Here is a 24,862-nt window from a genome sequence, read left to right as displayed (position 1 = left end):
GGCCCATTTATGACCTCAATTGGGACCAGTCTTAAGGATAATAAATAAAAAAATAAATAAACTTTAATCATTTATTGTTATACATCTACACGATGGAATACATATGTAAATAGTAACATTCTGAATTATTAATTTTATACACTATCAAACTAATTCGTTTAATATGGCTAAATGACATCTGTCAAATATTGGCACATCGAATATTTGCTTAAGCTTTAGAATATAAAGTCTCATGACATTCTATATATAAACAATAATTTATATACTCTGTGTTAAGACAGTTAAAAAACTACCTACTACTTTGCTACTGCAGCGAAGTGTAGTAGTTTTGACAGGTATTAAGCATGGTTTAGGAACGTGCGTTATATAAAGCCTACATTATTAGGGAGCGTTCAAGTATACGTCACGCAATTTTTGACACCCCCCCCCCCCGTGTAAGGCGCCGTAACGTTATTCTGTACCCAAGTACAGTACTGTAACTAAGTATAGTAAAACGTTTCGTGACCATTCTGTGGTGGTACTGGAAAGTCGAAAATAATATTAACAATAACGAGAAATTCAATCCCCGCCCCGCATCGTAACGTTTTAAAAAAGAACCCCCCCCCCCCCCCCAAAATTCGTTACGTAATACTTGAACGCTCCACAAGCTCATTTCGCTTTAGAAAAATCCTAGACCAATTCGTACGTTCTACGTATAAGAAGCTAAAATAAAACATAAATATTAATTTACATAAAATAGCTAAGCAGTTAAGTTTAAATGCTATTACAACTAATAAATACTATTTACAAATCACCAGAATACTTTACGATGTGAATTTATTTAGACAAGGTTGCATGTCAAATTGCAATTGTATGAACATTATCATAACGTACTTCTAGTATATATTTGAGTTCTCCAAGCAAAATGTACAACTTTGTCTAAATTCAATAACAAAGCTCTATAATGTAATTGTTAACTGATAACATTGCGATTAACACAATTTAAATAAAATGAATAATTTTAATCTATATACATGGTCGCCGCTTAGTACGCTCTAAGCAAAAGTCGAACGATCACTTGTACAGGCTTTTGTTAGAGGGCTGAAAACGTGACATTGGTTGACGGTAGTTTCTGTTTGGAACATGAAGTTTCAATAACAAAACCTTTCGCCTTAAATGTGGTGATACAATACTGAAACACTGAAATCCGATATAAAGCGTTTAACTGGTGTAGGTATCACCATCGCAAGCACGCGGTCTCCTTGTTGTATGTATGGATTTCTCTGTAACAAAAAAAAGTTAGTTATTTCCGATATTCGTTATCGAACTAATACATGTATTAGCACGATCTTGGTTGGACTGCGGTCAATTTAGTGTTTTGAAAATGATTTATGGGCAAAATATCAAATTGTTAGACTTATGAACGTATATGTGAACCTTACTCTATTGTGTAAGAGACCGCTGTAGTTGGATCGTGCTAACTCCATCACCTTCACCGCCACAAGCATTGACTACATCTAGAACAATTGGGAAAAATATGTTATTAACATTTGATTACAACAGATGTTATAAACAATCGCTCTTGGTTATAATTAGTCAATGTTCCATTTTTAACAATTCAAAAATGGAATGACTAAATTCTTGTTATAAAACCTTTTTTATTTTATTTAAAAAAAACAACAGATGTTATAAACTACCGCTCTTGGTTAAAGTTAGTCGATATTCCATTTTTGAATTTTGATTAATTTAATAGAACCTTGTCAAATTAAACCTAAAATACCAAGTTTACAATTCAAAAATGGATAGACTAAATACTTGTTATAAAACTTATAAGTACTTTAAACGTGAAACATAACAGTGAAATTTAGATGTACAGTTAAAAATGTCACCATACGTCACCACAGATTAAAAATAAAATACTATACAGTTACTAAATATATTAATAAGCAAACCGTTAAATCCCGAAATGAGATTTTTGCCAAAACAAAAAAGGGATTTTCTTCTAAACCTATTCCATAAGCTAAGGAACAACAAAAGGATTACCGTAAAACATATGAAAGTCTTAACAAGCTTTTTAGCAAAATTCTTAAGAATTTGTCAAAACATTTTGTTGTAATTATTAATTCTATGTTTACAAAAGAAACCGTTGTATTAATATACAAAAAAACACCCATTACTGTAGAAATATTAATAATGAATATTTGTACCATAATATGGTAGACAAACTCCGAAACTTGAACGCAAAAAACTATAGCATCTGGAAGTCACTCAGCTGTTTCCATTCTGAATCTAAGAATCTTAAATTAATACAAATATAAAACAAATCATTGGCGCTACAACCTCTTTAGATCTTGGCCTCAGATTTCTGAATCTGTTTCATGATCATTTTTAAATTTAATAGGCATGTAGGTGTAGACTTTTTGAATCTAAGACATGTCGGTTTCCTCACGATGTTTTCCTTCACCGTTCGAGCAAATGTTAAATGCGCACATAGAAAGAAAGTCCATTAGTGCACAGCCGGGGATCGAAGCTACGACCTCAGGTATGAGTCGCATGCTGAAGCCACTAGACCAACACTGCTCTAACGAACTTTAATTCAGAAACTAGACTGAGCGCTAATTGAAATTGAAAATGACTCCCTTTCGTCAAAAATGTATAGCATTTATACCTATACGGGAATAACACGGCTTCCCAATATGTTTACTTCGGGATATCGTAGCTAAATGGTAAAAGAATTTTCGAAACGCTCCAACGGTTTTTAAGTTGTTTCACTATAAAAATACATACACACATCTCGCTAGCGTTACGCAATGAAATGACATTTTTAACTTGTCAAGCGGTAATTAAGTGTAATCGTGATGAAGAGATTAAAGTCCGTGAACCGGGAAAAATAATCCAGTGATAAACAGATGTCGTGTTGAAATGTTAATGACTTCATATTAATTACGTTTTATTTAAATTCCACTGTCACCCGCAGCGCTAATATTTTTAAGTAGTCGGTGGCAACTTTACGTCAGAATAGACCTTGGTTTTTTAATTTACTGTTAAATAAAAACCTTATAAAAATCAGTATCAATGCACCGCTATAATTTGTACCTTCACAAAAAACGCACTGACAGGAAGAAATTGTACTTAAGTCAAATCGAGACAGAATAGACTTTAAGTATTGTTACGATTAATTAATATACTGCTATTATTTCGTCAGCTAATGTTTAGTATCTATGGCAGTTTACAAGTATGTAAAATACGGAATATATTTAAACAAAAACCTGAATTTCACTACAAAATAAATGACAAAGTACATTCTATGTCACGTAACGACTAGTCCAATCTTCGCTGGAATTGATAAAATAACAAAAGTACGATATTACTTTGTATATTAGTATACTAATGTTTACGACAAAACTGTAACATATTGTTCAAACAAAGTAGCAATTCTATTTCTCTTTAAGCGTACACTAAAAGATTGTTTTACGTAATTCGTGCAGAAATCGAATCCGAATCGACACTACGGCTAAAGGGCGCAGGTGACAGCTCTAATACTTCCCGATACAACGGGTTACTTCGTGAACACCCTGTGTAGGACTGTGGGAACGAAATGGTTTATATACAGCCTGATTTATCTAAAAGGTTTTAAAGCTCCCAAGGCTTAGAAATCTCCGGCGTTTAATCTTGATTTTTCAGCGTAGCTGGCTTTAGAGATTTAGGTGAATTGGTTCTGATAATTGGATACAAATGTAGAACCGAGGTTGTTTTAGAATTGGTTGCGATAATAAATTCGACTTTTCCTCTATTTATATCTAAACTGAATTGATATTTTATTCTTATTACTGGCGTATTTATAACAAATTACACAACTACAGGGAAATATGCCTTTAGAAGGATTAAAAAAATAGTACAAAAAATAGTGTTATTGGACACTTTCTTATGTTAAATCTCCTTTTTAGTAAATTAGGTTGGTTTTAATTACTTATCAGTCTTAAGTATGGCTAAATCGTAATGTAAATTGTGTCATTGTGCAGAGACAACTTATTAAAAAAAGATAACTATCACAGTCTCATCAATTATTTAAGATAATTCTACGTAATTTTATTCACGGTCATAGATTGATAACAATTGGTGATATAATTTTTTTATATCAAAATGAACCAAAGTGCAACAGCCTGTATAAGCTTCATTTCCTTAGAGTCAACTAATTAACCGCATTGCCACCTCGGTCGCAAACGATTGTGTACCAACACCCATTGTCTCCGATCTACTTCAATTATAGCCAATTACACTCACAAACATACCCTCAGAGCATTTATCTATGGTATTTATAATATAGCAAATACGAAAACATAGATTATAATAAACTAATAAGATTATTTTAGAATTCAGCGAGTATGTGGATAAACTTACTTTGAATGATACAATATTAAGATAATGTTTTACTGTCTTACTTCAATATCTGAAGTGCCTTGTACAGAACAGAAAATAAAAACAATTGCAAGTTCTTGAATGATAATTTATCTTCTTATTATAGGTTAAATTAATTAAGTGTGATAAACTCGTGTTAATATAATAATAATAATAATCAGTGGCACTACAACCTCTTTAGGTCCTCAGATTTCTTAATCTGTTTCATGATTATTTTTTAATCTAATACACAAGTAGCCTTCAGTGCCTGACACACGTCGTCGACATTTACTCTAAAATCGCGTTAAATAACATTAATTTAATATCGTTCTCGCGTAAACCGAATATTATTACAGGTAAAAATAAATTTGACATAGGCAAATCTGAGCTGCAAGCGCCACACCCGCGGTCGACCTAAGATAGGCATCGCGCTGATGACCTAGTGCGCTAACTTTGTAGACCATCTCAGTTGTAATTAAGCTAAAGCCCTTTGTTATCGATACGTCAAAGGCTAACTTAATTACGATATCTGGTTTCGATACGTGACTAAGATGTTCGTTTAATTAACTATAAATGTCACCGACTGTTATTCTAACACGTACAAATATATTGCGTATGCAAACAATGACTTAAAATTACCGCCTTAATGTAATGTCATTGAAAAAGTTCCTAATTGTGACGGTTTTCATAACATTTTCATAGTTACACTCTGTCAAACTTTAGTAAAGAATTTTGATAACAGAAGAGGCATGAGATGACTATTTAATAGTTACGCATAGAGTCATAAGTTATATAGATGACATCATAAGATGCGCAAAAGTGTTTTTTTTATTACGCATGTACGTAGCGCAATTCTCTTGTGATATTTTTGAATAGAATCACAATACCTACAGTAAAATTGCTTAACCTGCAAATAAAAACAATCCTAATAGTTTTGACCCTAGAGTCGAGAGTTTATGAAAATTGGATAATAATTGCTCATTTCATCTCCAAACGTTTAACTATTTCCGCGTAAATGATCAGTATGGGGAGTTCATGCACACTTATTTAGCAAAATAATCAGTAGCGGTACTGAGAGCCTTCGGCGGTCACGGATGGAAGTTCACACGATGTATGAAACTAAGTACGTCCTAATATATCGAGGTAGCAGGTTAAACTGGAAAGTGCGCTAAATGACAGGTGAATTTACGAAACAGAAAAGATTGACAATACAATTTTAAAGAACAAGGATATGTTGAAGTATGTACTTGTTTGGCTTCTAGACAAGTGTGGATAGTCTTCCACTAAGCCGTGCTGATTATAATAATAATAATAATAATAATAAAAACTTTATTAATGACAGAAGGGTTTGTGACAGAAATCATAAATCGCTATCGGGTAACTAGAAAACAATTATTTCGTGGTACATGTTAAAATTAGTTTAAAAAAAAAATACTAATAAAAGTTATAAATTTAGTGTTACAAATGAAGTGAATGAGTGAGTGTGTGAATAGGTGAGTTTGCGCATGTATTAAAGAGTGTAGCTGAAAGTTGTTATGATCGTGCACTGTGTCTGTGTTAGTTTATGAAACCTCAAAGTCATACCATACATAAGAAACAAAGGATGAACTGTTAACCACAATTAACGAAATACTTTTAAAACACGGCACTTTTAATGGCCAATCGTTCCGGTCGATCAAAAGTTGATAAGTTTACGGTACATATCGTGCTGAAACTAGCTGTAATCGAGCTGCTACGTAGCAAATTATGCTCATGTGGGGCTACCGCGTTCGCACAGTTTCGGAAGCATTAGGGGCTATTAAGAACCGTTAAGACACGGGCTCGTCACGAGCTCACGACTTGGCGTGAGGGATCTATCGACAATCTCGGTAGCCCGGATACACTGCTCGCTTTTCACACGGCACATGTGAGCATGAGATGGGAGAAAGATTTGGAAGACGATTTTTAACATTATTAGCTGAAGTTTCACCTATGACAAATCACAAGTGGGGACCCTTCGTTCCAAATTTAAATTAATTTAAACACTACTTTTTCGCATAACTTACAGATTATAATTAAAAAGATAATAAATATTAAAGGTATAAAAAAGGATTTGTCAAAATGTGTCACCTGTCACCAAGCTAAAGTTGAGAATAATTTGCGCAGTGTCATAACCCTGTCAACTCGCTGCTACTAGCACATTGTATGGTAATTTTCGAAATGAAAGAATGTCATCCCAGTACCATATAATTAAAGTTACAGGTTCACTGACCCCAATGTAGGGAAAGTCCAGAACAAAATGAGGAAAACTATGTAAAAATTATAAAGTATGCCTATAGGAAAAACACCTAGGAATTAATTTTTCTTTCAGTAAAATTTTGAATTCACATTTAAAACCTAATTAAATGTGATATATTTATTGCCTCGATCCGTTCCCACGGACGATCTTATCAAGACAGATGTAGCCATTAAGTGCTAATCATAATTTGCAAATTTCCGAACATTGGAGATAGCAAGTACCTTGATTTAAACTTAGTAATCGACATTGTATGTAGACTATAAATTCGAATGATTACATTTATAACGTTGATAACAGATGTACAACCTTTTATTGCCCCTTTTAGATATCTCAAATGATTTAAATGACTTTATATCATATAAAGGGTTATAGACGTTGTAAAAAACGGTCTCTCATTGTCAAATGTCAAATTCTGCAATTCTATTTTTAAATTTATAAGACACTCGTAACTTGTAAGTAGAAACTCCTTAGATCAGTTTAATATAACGCCTTTTAATTTTACTTATTTCCCAATAATTTAAGTGAATAAAAAATAAAATTGCTACTAATGATCATGGGTTTCATTATTAGCGAACAAACATACATACAAGTGATTAGGTACGTTACCTATTTAACTTCATTAAAGATGATTATTTTATCGTTATACCTCTATATCAGTGCAACGGAGAAAAAAAAGTAAATCAGTGGCGCTACAACCTTTTTAGGTCTGGGCCTAAGATTTCTGTATCTGATCAATTATCATTTGTCAATCTAACAGGCAAGTAGGTGATCAGCGTGTGTCTGACACACGCCGTCGACTTTTTTGTCTAAGGCAAGCCGATTTCCTAACGATGTTTTCCTTCATCGTTCACGCGAATGTTAAATGCGCAAATAGAAAGTCCTTCGGTATAAAGCCGAGGCTCAAACCTACGTCCTCAGGGATAAGAGTCGCGCGCTGAAGCCACTAGGCCATAGTGTTAATGGGCTTAAATGTTAATCTTTGTAGTATGGTGTTTCACAATGAACGCGTGAAGCTAAAGGTCAAACGAAGGTTTAGCGGCAAAAAACAGCCAAGGCACTACCTAATATTTGCGGTTTTTGTAACTGTAGTAGCGAGTCTGTACGACACAAGTGATTGGTCAGGTGACAACCTAAGCCCTAATAAGTTGTGAGGTGTCTAGCCACGGCCTTGTCTCCTGTATCAGTAACCACTGGTATGTAGGTCGTGAAAATTACGTAATTTGCATTAATTATTTATAAAAACTAAATAATTATTAATATTCAACTTCTCAAAGCCTGAAAGTATAAAAAACATTTTCTATTTTATAGACGGAATCCATACTTCTAAATATTTCGTGATCTGTCGAAGTCCATACTGATGTCTATTGTCTAGTACCTTGTTACTTCAAACTTTACATTAATTCATTCTCAATTAATAATCTAGAAATAGTGAAACGACCGATTCTTAGCCAGTAATAATAATTGTGTTAAATATTGAAGATGTTAAATACAAAGTGATGATTTTATTATCAAAATTCGTGTACATCTAAATTATTATATATTTTTTTGATACCGTAAAGCAAAAACTAATATCAAAATTACTACATAACATATTATGGAATGCTAATTTTTCTACATTTCTACAATTTTTACACTTCCGTAACCCCAATTTAAGGCTTGCTTTATGTGGCTATACCGAAACATTATTGTTTCACTGGGAAAAAAATCATGATACACATGTGCTTTAGTCTCTATGGGTCACGACAATACAGTAATTATTAGTAATATTCTAATTGTAATGTTAAATTAGAAAAAAAATTGCAATAATTTTCAAAATATTCCAACTTTTGCACTTAATTGTTATTATTATGTTAAAAAATCAGCCTTATTAACAAGCTTCAACTAAAAACATATTATGTCACTAATAAAAACACTGTTTATAATGACAAATACATATTTTATGAATTACCTAAAATCTAGGCTGCAGAATATTTTTGTAAATTATTATTAATTAAACAAATATTTATAAATTAGCTAACATCTAGGTTGCAGAATAATTTTGTAAATTACCTATTAATTAAACAAACAAAAATAACTTACCTGTGCTGACGCAAATTGTCCTGCCTTTTGAAACTCTTCCCACAGACCTCGCAACTGAAAGACAGCTCCGGGCTCTTGTGGGTCCTCTCGTGAATCATCAGGTTGTAGGACTTGGTGAACCGACGTTGGCAATACTTGCAGACGAACTCGCATTTTGGGCGCAGTTTACGCCTGAAGTCCCTTGTGTCTTCGTCGATTTGCATCACGGCGAACATTTTGTCTGGACTATGGTGCTTGCAACGGGCGGGGCTTGGGCGCCTGTTGACAATGATAACTTATCAGCCGCTGTTTATACAATTCTAAACCGTATGCCTAGTTGATAGGGTATATTCTCATATAACAGACGCGAAGATAACATTAATACCTATTTGTTTTAACTAAAGAATGCCCTATTTTCTTATTAACTGCACGCGCACTTGTCTTTATAAAATAACAATTTAAAATTAAAAACCCAAACTTAATACGCACCTTAGCGATAAATCAAACTTTTCTACACTTTCACTAACATAAACACGGATGTATGTACGAGCTAGATGTGTCACGCTACCAGACGTGCGACGTTAGGCGGGTGCGTTTGCCAACTGCGCTGGCGCAAGGGTGCGGAAACTACTGATAACATTACGCGGAAGACGCGTAGCCCCCACCACGTGCCACGACTCAATGAACAGGTAGCTGGCTGCCGTCTCACAGGGAAATTACTCGGACTTGCAATATATCAATAGCGATATCGCACTCGCCTAAACCAAACTTATAGAGTATCGCTCTATTCGCAACAAAAGCCTAAATAAAAGACACTTTTTAAATTGTCATTTAATATATATATAACGTTTATATATCATTTAACATTTTAGAATAGGGCTAAAGGAACAATTAGTACGGTGATTATTGACAAGAGGGAACTGTCAAATTCTATAGTAATTTTAAGCAAAGTTTAAAAAGTAACTGTGATTACTTAAATTACAGGGACATAAGTAAGACACGATCGCACTACCGTCACGGTGGGAAAGCCGCGTTTCGCTCGCGGCGTGCGTGCACGCACGATACGCACTAACTTATTTTGGCACCGGCGCTTACAAAAACCGTCTTCTGTCAGAGTACATTGCACTTTCTAGTAGCTTTATCGATTTGTTTCCTCATAATTTCTAGGTCAAATGTCAATTTTACCAACACAGTGTAGGCTTAATATTTATCAAGAATAACTATGCGTATTCCGATAAATCTTTTCATTTAAGGTTCGTTTCTTTAGTTTTGATGTTACCTTGTTGCAAAGTTGTTTGAACTGCCCGTTAAACTATTGAATAAAATGGTTTTCACAGAGCAGTAACCAACTATAATGTGATTTCGAAAGTCCGCGTGTAAAGTGATAAAACGACTGTTTCACGCCTCGCCGCCGCCGCCTTGTAATTAGTTATCTACATGTTTAATAAATTGACTTATAATGAGCTTAGGAACATTCTAATTTTACCACTGCTATATTTCCGTTTGTTCCTATCAAGAGGTTGAAATTTTTTTAAACATTCTTTCACAATTAAATTGTTGACATTATTTGATTGATACAGTATTTACTGCTTTCTTACAAAGTAATAATAAAAATAATTAAAAATTATACATACTTGATTAAATACTAATACTAACAATAACTCATACTAATACTTGTTATGTTGTATAATTGATTGTAAATATAAAATATGTTTAATTTTGATTGATAAGAACTAATATCTAAAGAAATGTAAAAACTTATCATAATTTCGATATAATAGGTAGGTAGGTTTACTTGGGCTTTATATAAATATATGTGTATATTAGATAAATTGTATGTTTGTCGTTAAACTGCTCCTGAACTGATTTTGATGAAATTTTTTGTGTGTTCCAGTGGATTCGAGTTTTGCAGTTAGATTATTTTTCTGTGGTATTTAAGACGTGTACAACGGGTCGGGTCCGATATTTTTTTACAATTTTAAAGTTGGTTACGGCGTTTTAAGATAAACATTAATTAATATTACATCCATATATTTACATTAAATTTAAAAACTTAAATTGTTTTATATAGTAAGAACTCACGAAATCGCGTGCGCAGATGAAAAAAAATCAGCAATCATTGATCTAAATGTTATTTGAACATAGTTTGCTACCATTTACGGCAGATGTCTCCACTACACAGATAATTATCTTGTAGTCACGATGCTCACGTTTTAGTAGCTATATCATCTTTTATGGTAAAAGATGTCTTGATATTAATCTACAATTTTCTTTGATGTAACAACCGAGAATCTGCAAGGGTACTCTATTACTTGCCTAAAATCGTCTCTGCTATGTTACAAGAGTAACATAACCAAAACTTATGTTTGTATGGGTTTATACATACAAAACTGTCTTTACTTTTGTTTGGATTTTGGGTTTTCGAGCATTTAATTTTTTAACTATCAACATCTTCTTTGCTGCGGTGAAGACATCTAGTCATTCAGTCATTCATCATTCAATCATTAAGTCATCTAGTCATTCATTATTCAAGTGAGAAACGAGACTTAGAGAAGTAAATGTCAAAATCGAATATATTTATAGGTACGCCATCAGACCATGGAGAGTCACTTAGGTACTCTTATCTACTCTGTCTCATCCATATAAGACCCATTTAGCTGCTCTGTGGTTGCACCCGCATTAATAATAATTGTATCTTGTTCTATAGCCTATTTCGGTTAATAGACTTTTAATGCAAAACTAATCTTTTATTTGTATATTTTATATCTTTTTTAGATACATATATTAATGAATAAATAAACTGTATCACTTTGCTCTATTGTCAATAGTATCCACAGCGATATAGGAATCTTTATTGGTCTTTTTCATACTTTTGACGTATTCTACAGTCTATGTTCATGAGGTATAACGTAGGATTCTGGTGAAATTCATTCATGTTTCACAGTGTTTCCCCACAGGGGGGCAATTTGTATTTTAATTATTTGAAATTAGAATTTTAGTTTATCATTAACAATTTCCTAGCAATTTCGTAATATCATTTAGTTTCTTAAGTGAGCAATTATTTTTTTAATATTAAAAATGTATAGGGCATAAGAATTTTAGAAAGGCTAAGTCACAAAAAGAGCAAATTAAATCGTTCCTTTTTATATGTAGGTATCTCATATTTTTGTATACTTCAATGAATAATGAATTAGCAATTAATGAATGCGGATTCAGTATGATTCATTTGTTCTCAGTTTGGGAGAATTAAATGATTCATCGGCTTGAACTATTGACCCCTAGTTCTAAGAACAAAGGTTACGTGGCTCCAAGGTAAATCATGGCTTCGTAACGTAAGTGGCGTATTGGGACTGTGGAAGAGTTGCATCTGGCACAGCACAATACCCGCTTCACAAATGGCCTTCAATGGGGCACCAAAAGAAGAAGAAATGACTAAAATGCAATTCATAATAGTATACCAACCCAGAAACAATTATTAACAAATTCAATTTCCAGTAAACCTCGGAAGCATCAATAAAACGTAAACGAAATACACACACAGTATTTAATATTTCAGAATGTGTGTTAATATTAATACATAATCAGATACTGTATGAAACTTCTTTTAGCATTAAGACCTTTCCTTTGTCTTCATTTAATTTTCTCCTCTTTTGTGTTATTATGATGTAAATAGTGTTATTATTACTTAACTACAAATTTTAATGTCGTTTAGTTAACAACAGATTAAAATACTGAAGAACTTTTTATATGATTAGTGAACTTATGTCTTAATCATGAATTCTTCATTAACGTCGCTAGAGTAATTGTCCCAAAGCCCAGCCTTGGTTTTCTAACTAAAGAACACCTTTGCCAATCACGCGCTACCGCCTGTCGATTAGGCACTTGGAGCTCCTTCTCCACGTCGTAATTTCAGCGGTATCTGGGTCTGAGTGGTGGGCGGCTGCTCGGTATACGACACGCTTTTTTAACACTCCGATCTCTTTCTCAAGATGACCAGTCCAAGTGAGTCTTCGGGCTTTTGTCTGTAGCATCACATATACACCGTATATATGATAAACGATTGGAATAGGAAAATAATACTATAATAATAATATGATTGGACAATTCACACCAATTGACCTAGTCCCATGCTAAGCTAGTGAAGCTTGTGTTATGGGTAGGTATTAGGCAATGGATATACATACATATTATAGATAGATAGACATATAAATACATATTTAAACACCCAAGACCTAAGCACAACACCAAATGCTCATCACATCTATGTTTTGTCTCAGCCGGGGATCGAACCCTGGACCCATGGGCCATGGATTTGCAGTCAGGGTACTAACCACTAGACCAATGAGCCGTTAAACTTTTAACTAACTTTTTTACGTTAACTATTTTGTGCAGATAGGATAACTATAGTAACAATTTTTTTGTGTTTATTTTCGTATGGCGTTGTGAATATTTGCGGTTTGCTTAAAGCTGTGAGTCAACCGACGGTCATTAATTACAAGTGAAAGGTGTGTTCCATACATTCATCGAATTACATAAACTTTGTTCCAAATACGCTCGGTAGAATTTGTAACCTTTGGAAATAACTCAAACTCAAACTAACTTTATTGATATAGGTAAACAAGTACACTTATGAACGTCAGAAACGTTCCAACTACGAGATTGCAAGTCAAGGGCGTAGAGCGGGCAAGAACTTTCAAGAAACTTTCCGCAACTCTTTTTAATCACTAAGTTTTGAGTCAGACTAATTGTTTGACTGGAGCAAATCAATCCCAAGGATTAGGAACATTTATATATTCGTCAAATTTATAAAAAAGCTTTATTGATTAATTTACGTTCAACGAGAGCTTTGAATGTATTAAGTGATAATTCTCTAATTTCGCTTGGGAGTTTGTTGTACAAAAGAATACAATTTCCATAAAAGGAGTCGTTTATCTTTTTGTTCAATTGTCTGTGCAATACAATTTCAACAGCTTGAATTAAATGCAATGTTCTCAACTCACATGAAAGTATTTCAAATACTGGCGAAGAAATGTACACAGAATAATAATACGAAAATTATACACAGCTTCCTGATTTCCAAAACAACATATACAGTTTTATAACCAATTAAAATTACAGAACCTTCACAAACCATAAATCCAACAAACAATATAACATATAGTTAAATAACGCAAAATTCCACAAATTAATAAAAGTACTTGAATACAAAATTTTTGCATTGTACGCAACATTGTTGGTGCTTTAAACATTCAATACAATGCTTTAACTGCATCGTATTTAATCATTTATTGTACTTTTAACTTTAAGCACCTAATCAAGCGAACACTGGTTATTCGTACGAATATTGCCGTATATTACCGTAATTAACATATCAATTGTCGTTATGTTGATGTAAAGGCAACGAACTAATCGAAGAACCACACCAAATACCAATAAATACTTTTTTTATAGCACACTAGCAAACTCGACGAACTCCGTTTCGCCACCAGATGGCTTCGTTTTATGTAACATTTCGTTTGGTAATCCCGCCTTTCTGTTGAAATTTTTCCTGATTTTTCTTTGCTATAAACCTCACGGAGCCCGAGACCTTTCCAACGAATGCAAAACCGTGGAAATCGGTTCGTACGTACTGGAGTTATAGCGTCAGGAAGGAAAACCCGACTTATTTTTATATACCTAGTAGATAACGAACTGGATTACAAATTGGTAACTTTTGTGTGAAATAATGTATTAAAAGAGTTAAGACACGAATTAAGACAATTATGGGTCTCGACGTCCCTAATGTACGGAGAGGAGACAAGAGGATAGAGTGCTGTGGAGGCAGCAAGTCGACGTACTGGTAAGGGCTTTTCAGGGATGACCTTCAGTAATGAAGACTATGATGAAGAAGAAAAGGGAGTAAATACTAAACATTAGACGGATGACTTAGTGGCTTTAGCATGTAACTCTCATCCCTGAAGTCGTAGTTACGATCCTCGGCTGTGCACCAATGGATTTAATATTAGCTAGGTGAAGAAAAACATCGTGAGGAAACCAGCTTGCCTTAGACCCAAAAGGTCGACGGCGTGTGGTGAGCAGAAGGCTGATCACCTACTTGCCTATTAGATTGATAAATGATCATCAAACAGATACAGAAATCTGAGGCCCAGAACTTAAAAGGTTAGCGCTACTGATTATTTTTTTTCTTGTTAATTTTTTTTTTTTATATACAATTGTCGAGGCGTTGTAGTTACGACCGTGCTAATTAAGTCAATGACAACTCATGACAAGAATAAAATATAAGAATAATTCAAAGAACTTGTCAAAAGAGTTGTAAAATGTTTAACAAACTATTCTTATTAGCTTGAATAAACCTTTAAAAGTCGGTTAAAATACCGCGCGTGCCCTTTTATTTCAACACGATTTTATGTTTATCATTCTGTTTGACATTTTTACGAACAATGATCCAATGTCTCGCTCTAGCACATACAAATGTCCGCGGTTGTGAAAGGGATGGAATGCAATTGTTATTTTAGAATGCCAAGTATGGGCTGACTCATCCTCAAATAATTACTTTTTTATTAGATTTACATATCTAATGCATTTATTTGAATAATTTTATTATTCCGCTTAGAACACAGATTTTAATTAAATTCTTTGCGTGGAACAGACATGTTTTTTTAAAAGTAAAACACACAAAGTAGTTACACAAAAAGAAGAGTTTCTCCGGACATGAGCCCTTTCTCAAAAGGAACATTCCATTGCCAAAAATGCCATTAATATATTAGGTTAAGAAAATTAATATATTATATTATACAAAACATAATATATTGAAATTGTAAATGTCAAAAAAATCTACAATTTTTGAACAGAGTTTAATAAATTAAAATAAATTCTTGGTTTAAATAAACTTTTAGTAGTTACATATAAAAGTAATAATGTATCAGTCTTACTACTCTACTAATTAGAGTTACAAATAACATGGTTGCGCTTGCGCTCGCAATTTATAAAATAAGTATATTATAACTTAATTTTAATCTGCACTAAACCAAGACCAAATTATAATATACAAATGAGCGAGTGAGCAAAATAACGAACGGTTTATGTACCGCGTTCTCACAGGAACGGTATGCGCAAGCGACGGACAGAGATGTGAATGGAGTCACTCAATATTATTACTTATAAAATATATTTTGTACATGTAATGCGTCGATACTGCAAATTTTATATGACATTTGGAAAATACTGTCCTTGAACAACTTCTAAGTCCTATTATATATCTTCTATACTATTGTAGTAAACAAATAAAGTATTTAGTTAAAACAGATTTAATTTATCCACCTATAAACCATTTTTGCAAACGAAGGAAGTTACTTAAAAAAAAATCAGTGGAGCTACAACCTTTTTATCTCTGAGCCTCAGATATCTGTTTCATTATCATTTGTCAGTCTAATAGGCAAGTAGGTGATCAGCCTCCTGTGCCTGCCAAGGACTTACTTATGAATATAATGTTTTAACGATATAACATAAAAAATTTAAAAAAGTATGAACACAGCTCCATTCCTTTCTATGTTGTCTGATCAACGTATCTGAGGTCTGATATATTGGACTCTCGACTCGATAGCCTCCGGCAAAGCTTGGCCCTCCCTGCCCTCGGGCTTAAACCTGAGGTTGCTTAACTTATAAAAATACATTTAGGTACTCACATATATAATGAACGCTAGTTACTTGTGGTCAATTAATCTTATGTACCTACTCATTTCGCTTTGGTGTAAGTAACTTTGTAGTTAAATGTGAATAATTTTATTCGCTAACTCTAGCAAGTTGTTCTAGACATTTTTAAATATCGAATGTATCACAAAACTTTGACAAATCAAAAAAGTTTGAATTTGGAACACAACTCAAAACGCGATACAATGAGTATTAAAAATAAAACCATTGTTCGCAAACGAAACGTTCCTTTTTTAAAAAGTGATTTGCATACAAATCCTCCCCATTCGAAATCCCTTCAGGACACGACACAGTAGCATACATAAACCACATATGTACACACACACATACACAAATAAGCTGCTACTGGTTTACGCGGCGGCCAATCAAAGAGCAGATCACTTTTATACACCGATGAAATGTCAGTTATGGGAAATTTAAATTTCGAAGCCACTTAACATTTGACATTCATTAATAATACGTATGCAGTCAAAGTATAATTTTTAAAGAGTAATTAAATTCTAATTGATAATGTTCTAATTAGATCCGTCTCATAAAGACTTCGTGAGCACGAAGTTATTAATTGCAGTTCACGATATTGGCCTGCGGTCTCAATTTTGTGCTTCGGATTTATATCTAGAATCTAAAGATTATCGTCTATTGATGTTTCACTAACATTTAATTGACAACGAAGAGAAATGCTTAATACAGCATCGCTACTGAATTTAAATCTCCAATCAGAATGAAGGGCGTGGCGCGTAACACGGCAGTTGAATTTGGAACAGTATTTAAAAAAGGAATTTAACTTAAAAATGAACTGCGTGGGAGGAACTTTCTACCGCCCGGAGGTTAGTTCTCGTGGGAGCTTTCGGACTCATTTTTCGTTACTTAGGGTAAAAGATTTGAATCTATTTTTTTTTTATAAACGATACTTAATAACTCATGCCTCACTTGTTAAAACGCGCTATCGAAGTTACGGGAAACATTCTTATAGGTGAGTATTTATTATTAGAATAGAATAACAATGAAAAACCAGTATTTACAGATAGGTATATCTATGTATTATCCTCGGTACTTAATGATCTATAATTTTATATTCTTTGTAGCTATACGTTGAGTTTTAAAGAGTGGAGTGGATTTTTACCCATTAAAACCTGGATTGCGGCTTACATTTTAATCTATGGTAACAGCATTATACCTAGATGTATGTATATATATCTGAAGAATCTTATATATGCTGTTTATTCAACAAGAATAAACAGCATAAGCTCTAATTCTTTTTTTAAACATACGTTCCAAATTTAAACCGAAAAGCTGCCAAATCGTAAAGTAAACAAATCCATTCTCTCCTATCGTTGACCTGTTATATTTCGAAATTCGAACGCAAACAAAACCATAGGCAAGCAAAAACCGGTCAGGTATACGTCACCTGTGGCGCTTCCCGTCAAATAGTCTTTGGTCAGAATAGCGCCAGTGTGAACTGGCCTTAACAAACATTTGACAATCAATGAATGGACATGAATGAATGTGTTAAGTGTCTAAATGTAAATTATTTTTGAAACCAGGTGTGACCAACATACCTATATTAGCTGTTAACTGCTTCGCGATTGATTTTTTTCAACCAATAATTCTAAGAATTTAATGAAATATTATGTACCTATTCCGAAAAGTTTAAAGCAACGAACAACGTATAAAAATCTTCATACTACAGTTATGAAAATGTATCTTTTTAAACATTTATAGATCAATACTATTGCTAAATTGTGACCTGTAACAAGGGACTAACTCTCCTAGGTATCCCAATTTAACAACAGCGGTTTCGTAAACTTTTGCATTTACTATTAAAAGTATTGCATTCCATATGTAATCAAGCATTTACATATATTTTTTTAATAACCTTCAGCACCTATATGAATAAATAAATTTTAATTTGCTTTTACATATAGGTAAGTAGGCAAGGAGGCTTTGCGGCAATAAATTTTCAGGTTCCAAATAACTGTTGGCTGAAGCAAATTGGCTCAAATGATAGGTGATACCTCTCATAGATATACTCAAAAACAGCTCGCGAGTGCGTTGCCGGCCTTTCAAGATGTTTGTTTTATGAGTAGGCTTTGCGGCCTTAAATTTTTGGGTTCCAAATTATTGTTGGCAGAGGCAAATTGGCTCAAATGATAGGTGATACCTCTCATGGACACTCAAAGACAGCTCGCGAGTGCGTTGCTGGCCTTTTAAGAATGTTTTAAAAAAAGCTCATCTCTTATCAGACACGAAAAATCTCCGTAAAAAATTATCGTGTTAACAAAAGCTATGTTATAGATTTAAATAAATGTTATCACTAAAGAAACATATCAGGCATGTCGGGATGTTCAAAGGCCCGTGCACAAACAAAGCTTTAGATAAGGTACAGATAAGCTATCGGCATTACAATTGTACGCAATTTGCACTGTTTTGTCTTAATTGTAGTTACGCAGTTTCTGTTCAGAGAATTGCCTAATGGGTGAATAATGTTTAAATTTTAATTATAATTTAACTAGTTAAATTGTTCTTTTTAAACTGGCACATGTTATTAATAAGTATAATCTATAGAATTTAGTGTCTATGGTTTCTAGATTATAGATACCTAAACAATATTTTGGTTTTAAATAAATTTAAAGACGCTATTATTCCTTGATATTGTCTATTCTAGAGTAAATGATTGGTACGCTCATTTCTTGAACTAAGTGGAATTGGTTCAAAAATACTTAATATTTTTTTGGGTAAAATTGATCGATATTATAAAAATATATGCTGTAAGTATATATGTATAATGTATATATCAAATGTAAAACTTATTACGTAATATCTAAGATATATCTTCATGAATCTGTGGCGTATACACATTGTTAAACTAATTACTGATTATAGTGTGTTACAAAACTTTAGCATGTTTTCTTTCGATTATATAGAAAAACTATACAAAAATCTCCTAAGTGAAATCTCCATTTTGACAACCGGATTATAAAGTTTGATCACCTGTCAACACCATTCCAAAAAACGATTTGTGTACTCTGTCCATTTGAAGGTTTACAACCCCTGGCTAGTACAAACTATATTTGTTAATATTTAACACATCCCAGAAAAGGCATTATCTATTGTGGTAAGATAAGCTTAGCCGAAACTTTTGTCTTTATCTTAAACAAACGAAAATTTCCTGTCATATTCTCACAAACTATGTGCTATGTGGAAATAAACTATGTCCCCATATTAATATAATGCTTAAACATTACATTTCTAATATAATATATGTAATCATTGCGTAGACTTCTAATTCGAAATAGATTTCAACTTAGTCTATGTTCCTTAATCTGTGTCTGTGACTTAACATCAATCGTTCTTTTTATCTATTAGTCTAACATAAATAAAACATATTATCTGTGGCGAAGCCAACAATGTCTACATATTTGGTTGAAACATTTCGTATTCTATTTTTGAACGCAGTCCACAAACATGGCGTTCAAGAACAATCAATTTCGTCGTTCGATATTTAAACCGAACGTATTATTAATGGATACACGAGCGGCGGCGTTATGACAAAAGCGATTCTGACGATAAATAATCATTGTCTTCAGACATTATTCCACCCTTGCCTCGTAAACATTCAGGGATGTGTTAATACCGCGTATGCGACACTGACTTCGGCGGATTTTAAAGAAAGTGACGTTTGCGCCCCGCCGCGCGTTCGGAATTCAAATAATGTTCCAAATTTAAATTTTGATTTAGTTTTTTCTATTATTAATTTTAAAAATATTTATCTAGTTACAACATATTAAAAGCGTTAAAAATATAAAATACCGTGTGTTTGAAAAATTGTATTAACTTTTTATGTCTTTTTATTTAAAAATCCACTCTCTTACGGAATGGTTAATTCTATATTATAATCATTTGTGAGTCTGGTGAGATTTGATCTTAGTCACAATATAAAATAGGTACCCAATAAGAAATAGTACAAACAAATTGCCAAAAAAGCGAACACAAAACCTTTTTATAAAACTTTTAAAAAAGTGAATATAATACTACGTTATACCTATACTAAATATAATTTATAGTCCACTTACTTAAGGGATTAAGTATAAAAAATGATATAAAATTATAACGTAAAAACAAACGAATTATGATTCCATAGTTCTAGTTCAGTTGAAATAAACTGTTTATGGAAGACACTAATAGAAACATGCCTATACAATTTTTTTTTTTAACATAAATATATGTTTACGGATTCGAGTACTTCGGTTAATATTAGTGTTTATAATATTAACAATAGATAAACATATTAAACGACACCATAGACAAGTAAACAAACTAATGCGAGCACAAATTGTCTTTTACTTTTTTATCTTCGTTCTTGATGTTATAGGTTAATTTGTTTTAATGATTTTTATCGTTTCTTAACTTTGTTAAAACGCGGTATCAAAGCTACGTGAAATATTGTATAGGTAAGTATTGACTATTAGAAATAGCATAAAGCAGTGAAAAAAGCATTTACAGATTATAAAATCATTTTCGTTTTCTTTAAAGTTTAACTTTTTAAATTTGGAATAGAATTTTTCTTATATGTATTAAAACCATAAGAATTCCCGACCTACATTTAATCTATGGTAACCGAATTATCGATGTACTTTTGGCGCGAAATTGTCAGTTCACTTTGAATTTAGAACTAGCTCATTTTTTTTTCAACGTTGACAGTGGTTGGAAATCCCTTGGGAACTTGCATCAAAGGTGTCAATAACCAACCCTAATGATGCGTAAAAGATTCCACAAAAGTAACATATTAAGCGATGCTCGTACGTGTTATCTTTTGAAAAGGCAACCTTTTTGAAAAACCATTCTTTTATTGTTAAATAAACCATAAATCGTTATAAAATGGACACAATTCGACAATGAACTGTTCAAGTCGGGTGCTTAATCGAAAAAAAATTGTATGAAAGTAATATTTTGAATGATTTTTTGTATGAAGCGCCTCTTGGCGCTAGGATAACTTTGATATTGATTATAAAATGTTGAATAATAATTTCCTGTAAGAATTAAAGAATTCAACACTAGGCTTAATAGATTTACGTAACAATTTAAGACTTTTAGCGGATTAATAAAATCACGCAACATAGCAAACACATGTGAAAAATAGCAGTAATAAACACGACCGTAACAAAAGTTATATAAAAACATTTGCAATTCTAATCGATCTCTCTCTTAATTGTTTCGTCAGATTTTATCACCGCAGATATCGCGAGCGGAGGTGGTCCTTATCTCCCATCTCGAGCCAATAATTAAGAGAGCATCGATTGGCTGAAAAATTTAGTAAGAGATTGAGTACTCACTGTGCGTCGCGAAGTGCGGTCTCTATAACTGACTAATGGTTCTGCGTATAAGTGAGACGAGTGCGCGGCGCAGACTGTCGATGTGCAGTAAAAAACAGTAATTTATTAGTGGCGACTTCTCGTGTTGGCGCGGGCTTAACGAGTGTGTGTCGGTGTGGGACAGAAAAAACTAGCTCGCCTGGTACGTAGCTCGAGCAGCAGTGGCCTGAGGAAGAATAACCCCAGGAGTCGCTGGGAGCTGCCACCGCTACCGGCGCCCCGCGCACCTCCCCCCTCCACGATACAGATCACGCATTCTACGAATACCTTTAGCCACGGCGCTGGCGATCGCCTGCCATCTTTTTCACTCCTTTGATGATGCGATAGATCGGGCGGGTCGCAGGGGGCTTAATGAATGTTTTACAGCAGAGACGCTTCCTAGCTTCACGGAACGAAGGTCACGCGGGCCGAGCGAGGTGGACGACGCAGCGTGAGCGTGGAACTCGCGACGAGGTAGCTGCGCGTGCGCAACACTGGGAGCGCCCACATGACCGGTCGCTTAGCGCGCGGCTCTCGCGGAAATATAGCCGTCTCGTTCGCGCGTGTGCGACTTTGCCCGTCTCGCTCTCACACGGCGACGTGGAAAAATGTATCTAGTTCTGTTGAGGCGACGCGACGCGGAGTGCAGTAGCTGTTGAGTTTTTTTTTTTTTGTTTTAATAAATTTGTGGTCGTTCGTCTCGCTTAGGCGCGCGCCCGAGGCGTCGTCGAGCGAGACGAGAGATTGCCACCGGGTTACGCCTTCCGCGCGTTCTCGTCATTATGTAGGTTGGTATTAGTCTCTGTGTATTGAGCGCATGTATAAAACATAATAATGTAGTAAATACGCGGCTCGTTTGCGGTAAGCCGGTTATTTATGTAGGCCCGCGGCTACCGTGATACGCGCCGCCCCCAAACCTTTGTTTGCACCTTGATGGATTGATACTTATGTAATCACGTTATATACGAACACGGTGTATTGTATTGAACAAATTAAATATACCAACTCTCAACACACTTATTAGTTTCAATTTAAAATTGAGTATAATCGAGGAAGTCTACAAACATTTTGTTGGGAACAAATTATAATTTGAAGCGTTAACAGTTGTAACGGCACACGCGTAAAATGTGTCAATACACATAGAAAAAGCCCTCACAAATCTTGTATTCTATTCAAGACGGTCACGCTTGTTAGATTCCTATTTCACAAACAATAAGTTAAAACATCAAAACATATTACAGGATGCATTGTTTCCTAAATTGGGCCGCATTATGCGAAACTACGGGAAGCCTATGGCGATATTGTCAAAATGGACGGCGAAGTGTCAAAGTGGACAATGGACAGCAACCCAATGTTTGCTGACAATGTTAGAGACAATTGACATAATAGCGGGACAAAGATATCAATTGATTACATCCTTTTGTTGACAGTATGAAGAACCTCGACCACACGGCTTGACGGCCGTTACTAATTTTATAATTTTGGAACATTTTTTACACTGGCAATCATTTCTATACAATTATTAGTCTCGCCTAAATCGAAAAAGTGTCAAGTTTTTAAATTTAGAATGTTTTGGCAAGTGGTTTAAATGTTTTCGTAGGACCAATTTATTAAACATGTGTTTATAATAAGTAGTATTTTATATAACGCATTGTATTAACAGTAAAATAGACTTTTATTTAAGATTAATCTAAGATAAACTTATTTACAGCAACGATTCAACGCGAGCGCTTTGTCTTCTGACGCAAGCTAAACCAAAACGAAGATCAACAGTCTAAAATAAAGCTTATCCCTTTAAAATAGAGTTTCATTTCCATTGAAAACAAACATAGTTCTTTAAAAGAATTGTTCGTTGACAACAGAGACATCGATTCTATTCTTTTTTGAATATAGATTGTAAAAAGCATTCTCATGACGCTGTGAGAACAAACCGAGAGCCGCGGCTTAAATTCCTAAGTCTATTCAATGTAATCTGCTGTCTTTGTGTATAGAGTTACAAGCTGACCTGTCAAATTATCATTGTTAATTTCGAACACGAAGATACACGCAGATCGGTAGAAGGTATTATCAGAGTTTCCCGTCGGAACGACGTTAGAAAGACTAGACCCGGATCCTTATTTGGAGATAATGCTCATCCCGTTACCATCTCGTTAAGAACCGAAAGCAAGGCAATTGATAAAGTGGTCAACGTATATAAATTTAGAATAAAACTGTGCTCATAATTTAAATTATCGATTCTTAAAAATCTCTATCTGATAATATGGAATTTGCATGCAAATTTTTAGGAATGATAAATGCGATTAATCTCAAATCTGCCACCGAATACTTCGTTGAATTCCTCAGCTGTTGTCCTTTATTGAAATCTTTTATGAAAATCTTATTATAAAACAAAAACACTCACCCATTTGTAAGAATTACGTCGACACGTACGAAAAAACTTCCACAGAAGGAATCCGTCGGTGCGCGACGAAACGTTAAAAAAATCTTAATAAATGTTTAAAATCAGACCGTACAATATCGACGCTGCGACACAACTGCCTGTTAAGAAATCAGGAAAGTATGATAGTGAATTTTTTTAGCTTTAAATATGTGAATTTGCGGGACCGCACCGATTCGCGCTGATACCAAAAAAGACGTCGACGGTTGACATTCGGCCGCCGAATAATTGTGTTTTACAAACGAACCGAATAATAAATAATTCAATTTTGCGGTCCGCCGATTATATTACAGGCTTTATCCATTCCGTATGATGCAGGCGACAATAAAAATGCAAATGAAGTCCAACGATGTTGTAATTTACGGTCCTGAGCGTTTTGAAACAATCACCCGATATGGCGCGCGGTCATATATTATGTGTACGGGTTTTATTGCTTTAATCATTAGTGGATTACGCCTTTTGTGATTTCATGTCTCTCTATCGATGACACGCTGTTCGCGCTTCTGAATGCCACAGATTACAGCTATTGTTCATGGCTTTTGGTAAAACCTCTGACCTCATTGCTCTTACGTACAGGAAAATCTGTGAGAACATTTTAATAGTGTGACGTAAACTTTTATAGATAGACACTTAGATATAACGTGTAGTTTT

At 34.0% G+C, this 24,862-nt stretch overlaps 1 protein-coding gene across 4 annotated transcripts; it reads right to left on the bottom strand.

The window, feature by feature from the left end:
* Positions 1-591: 591 nt before the first annotated feature.
* LOC125060929 (protein drumstick) lies at positions 592-24,448 on the bottom strand. 4 transcript variants are annotated; one of them, XM_047666045.1, is made up of 4 exons: positions 24,176-24,448; positions 8,735-8,992; positions 1,422-1,496; positions 592-1,262 (listed from the first exon to the last, which is right to left on the bottom strand). In XM_047666045.1, exons 2-3 carry the CDS (start codon positions 8,947-8,949, stop codon positions 1,472-1,474), a joined length of 240 nt encoding a protein of 79 aa, XP_047522001.1. In that variant the 5' UTR covers positions 8,950-8,992; positions 24,176-24,448; the 3' UTR covers positions 592-1,262; positions 1,422-1,471. The 4 variants fall into 4 exon arrangements, with proteins under 4 accessions (XP_047522001.1, XP_047522003.1, XP_047522000.1 ...); XM_047666047.1 differs by lacking the exon at positions 24,176-24,448 and adding an exon at positions 22,063-22,223; XM_047666044.1 differs by lacking the exon at positions 24,176-24,448 and adding an exon at positions 21,757-21,977.
* Between the last annotated feature and the right edge of the window lie 414 nt (positions 24,449-24,862).

Source organism: Pieris napi, chromosome 22, assembly GCF_905475465.1.
Source record: "Pieris napi chromosome 22, ilPieNapi1.2, whole genome shotgun sequence".
Classification (NCBI taxonomy): domain Eukaryota; kingdom Metazoa; phylum Arthropoda; class Insecta; order Lepidoptera; family Pieridae; genus Pieris; species Pieris napi.
Note: the sequence above shows the minus strand (reverse complement) of the source record. Positions and strands in the feature narration are given on the sequence as shown.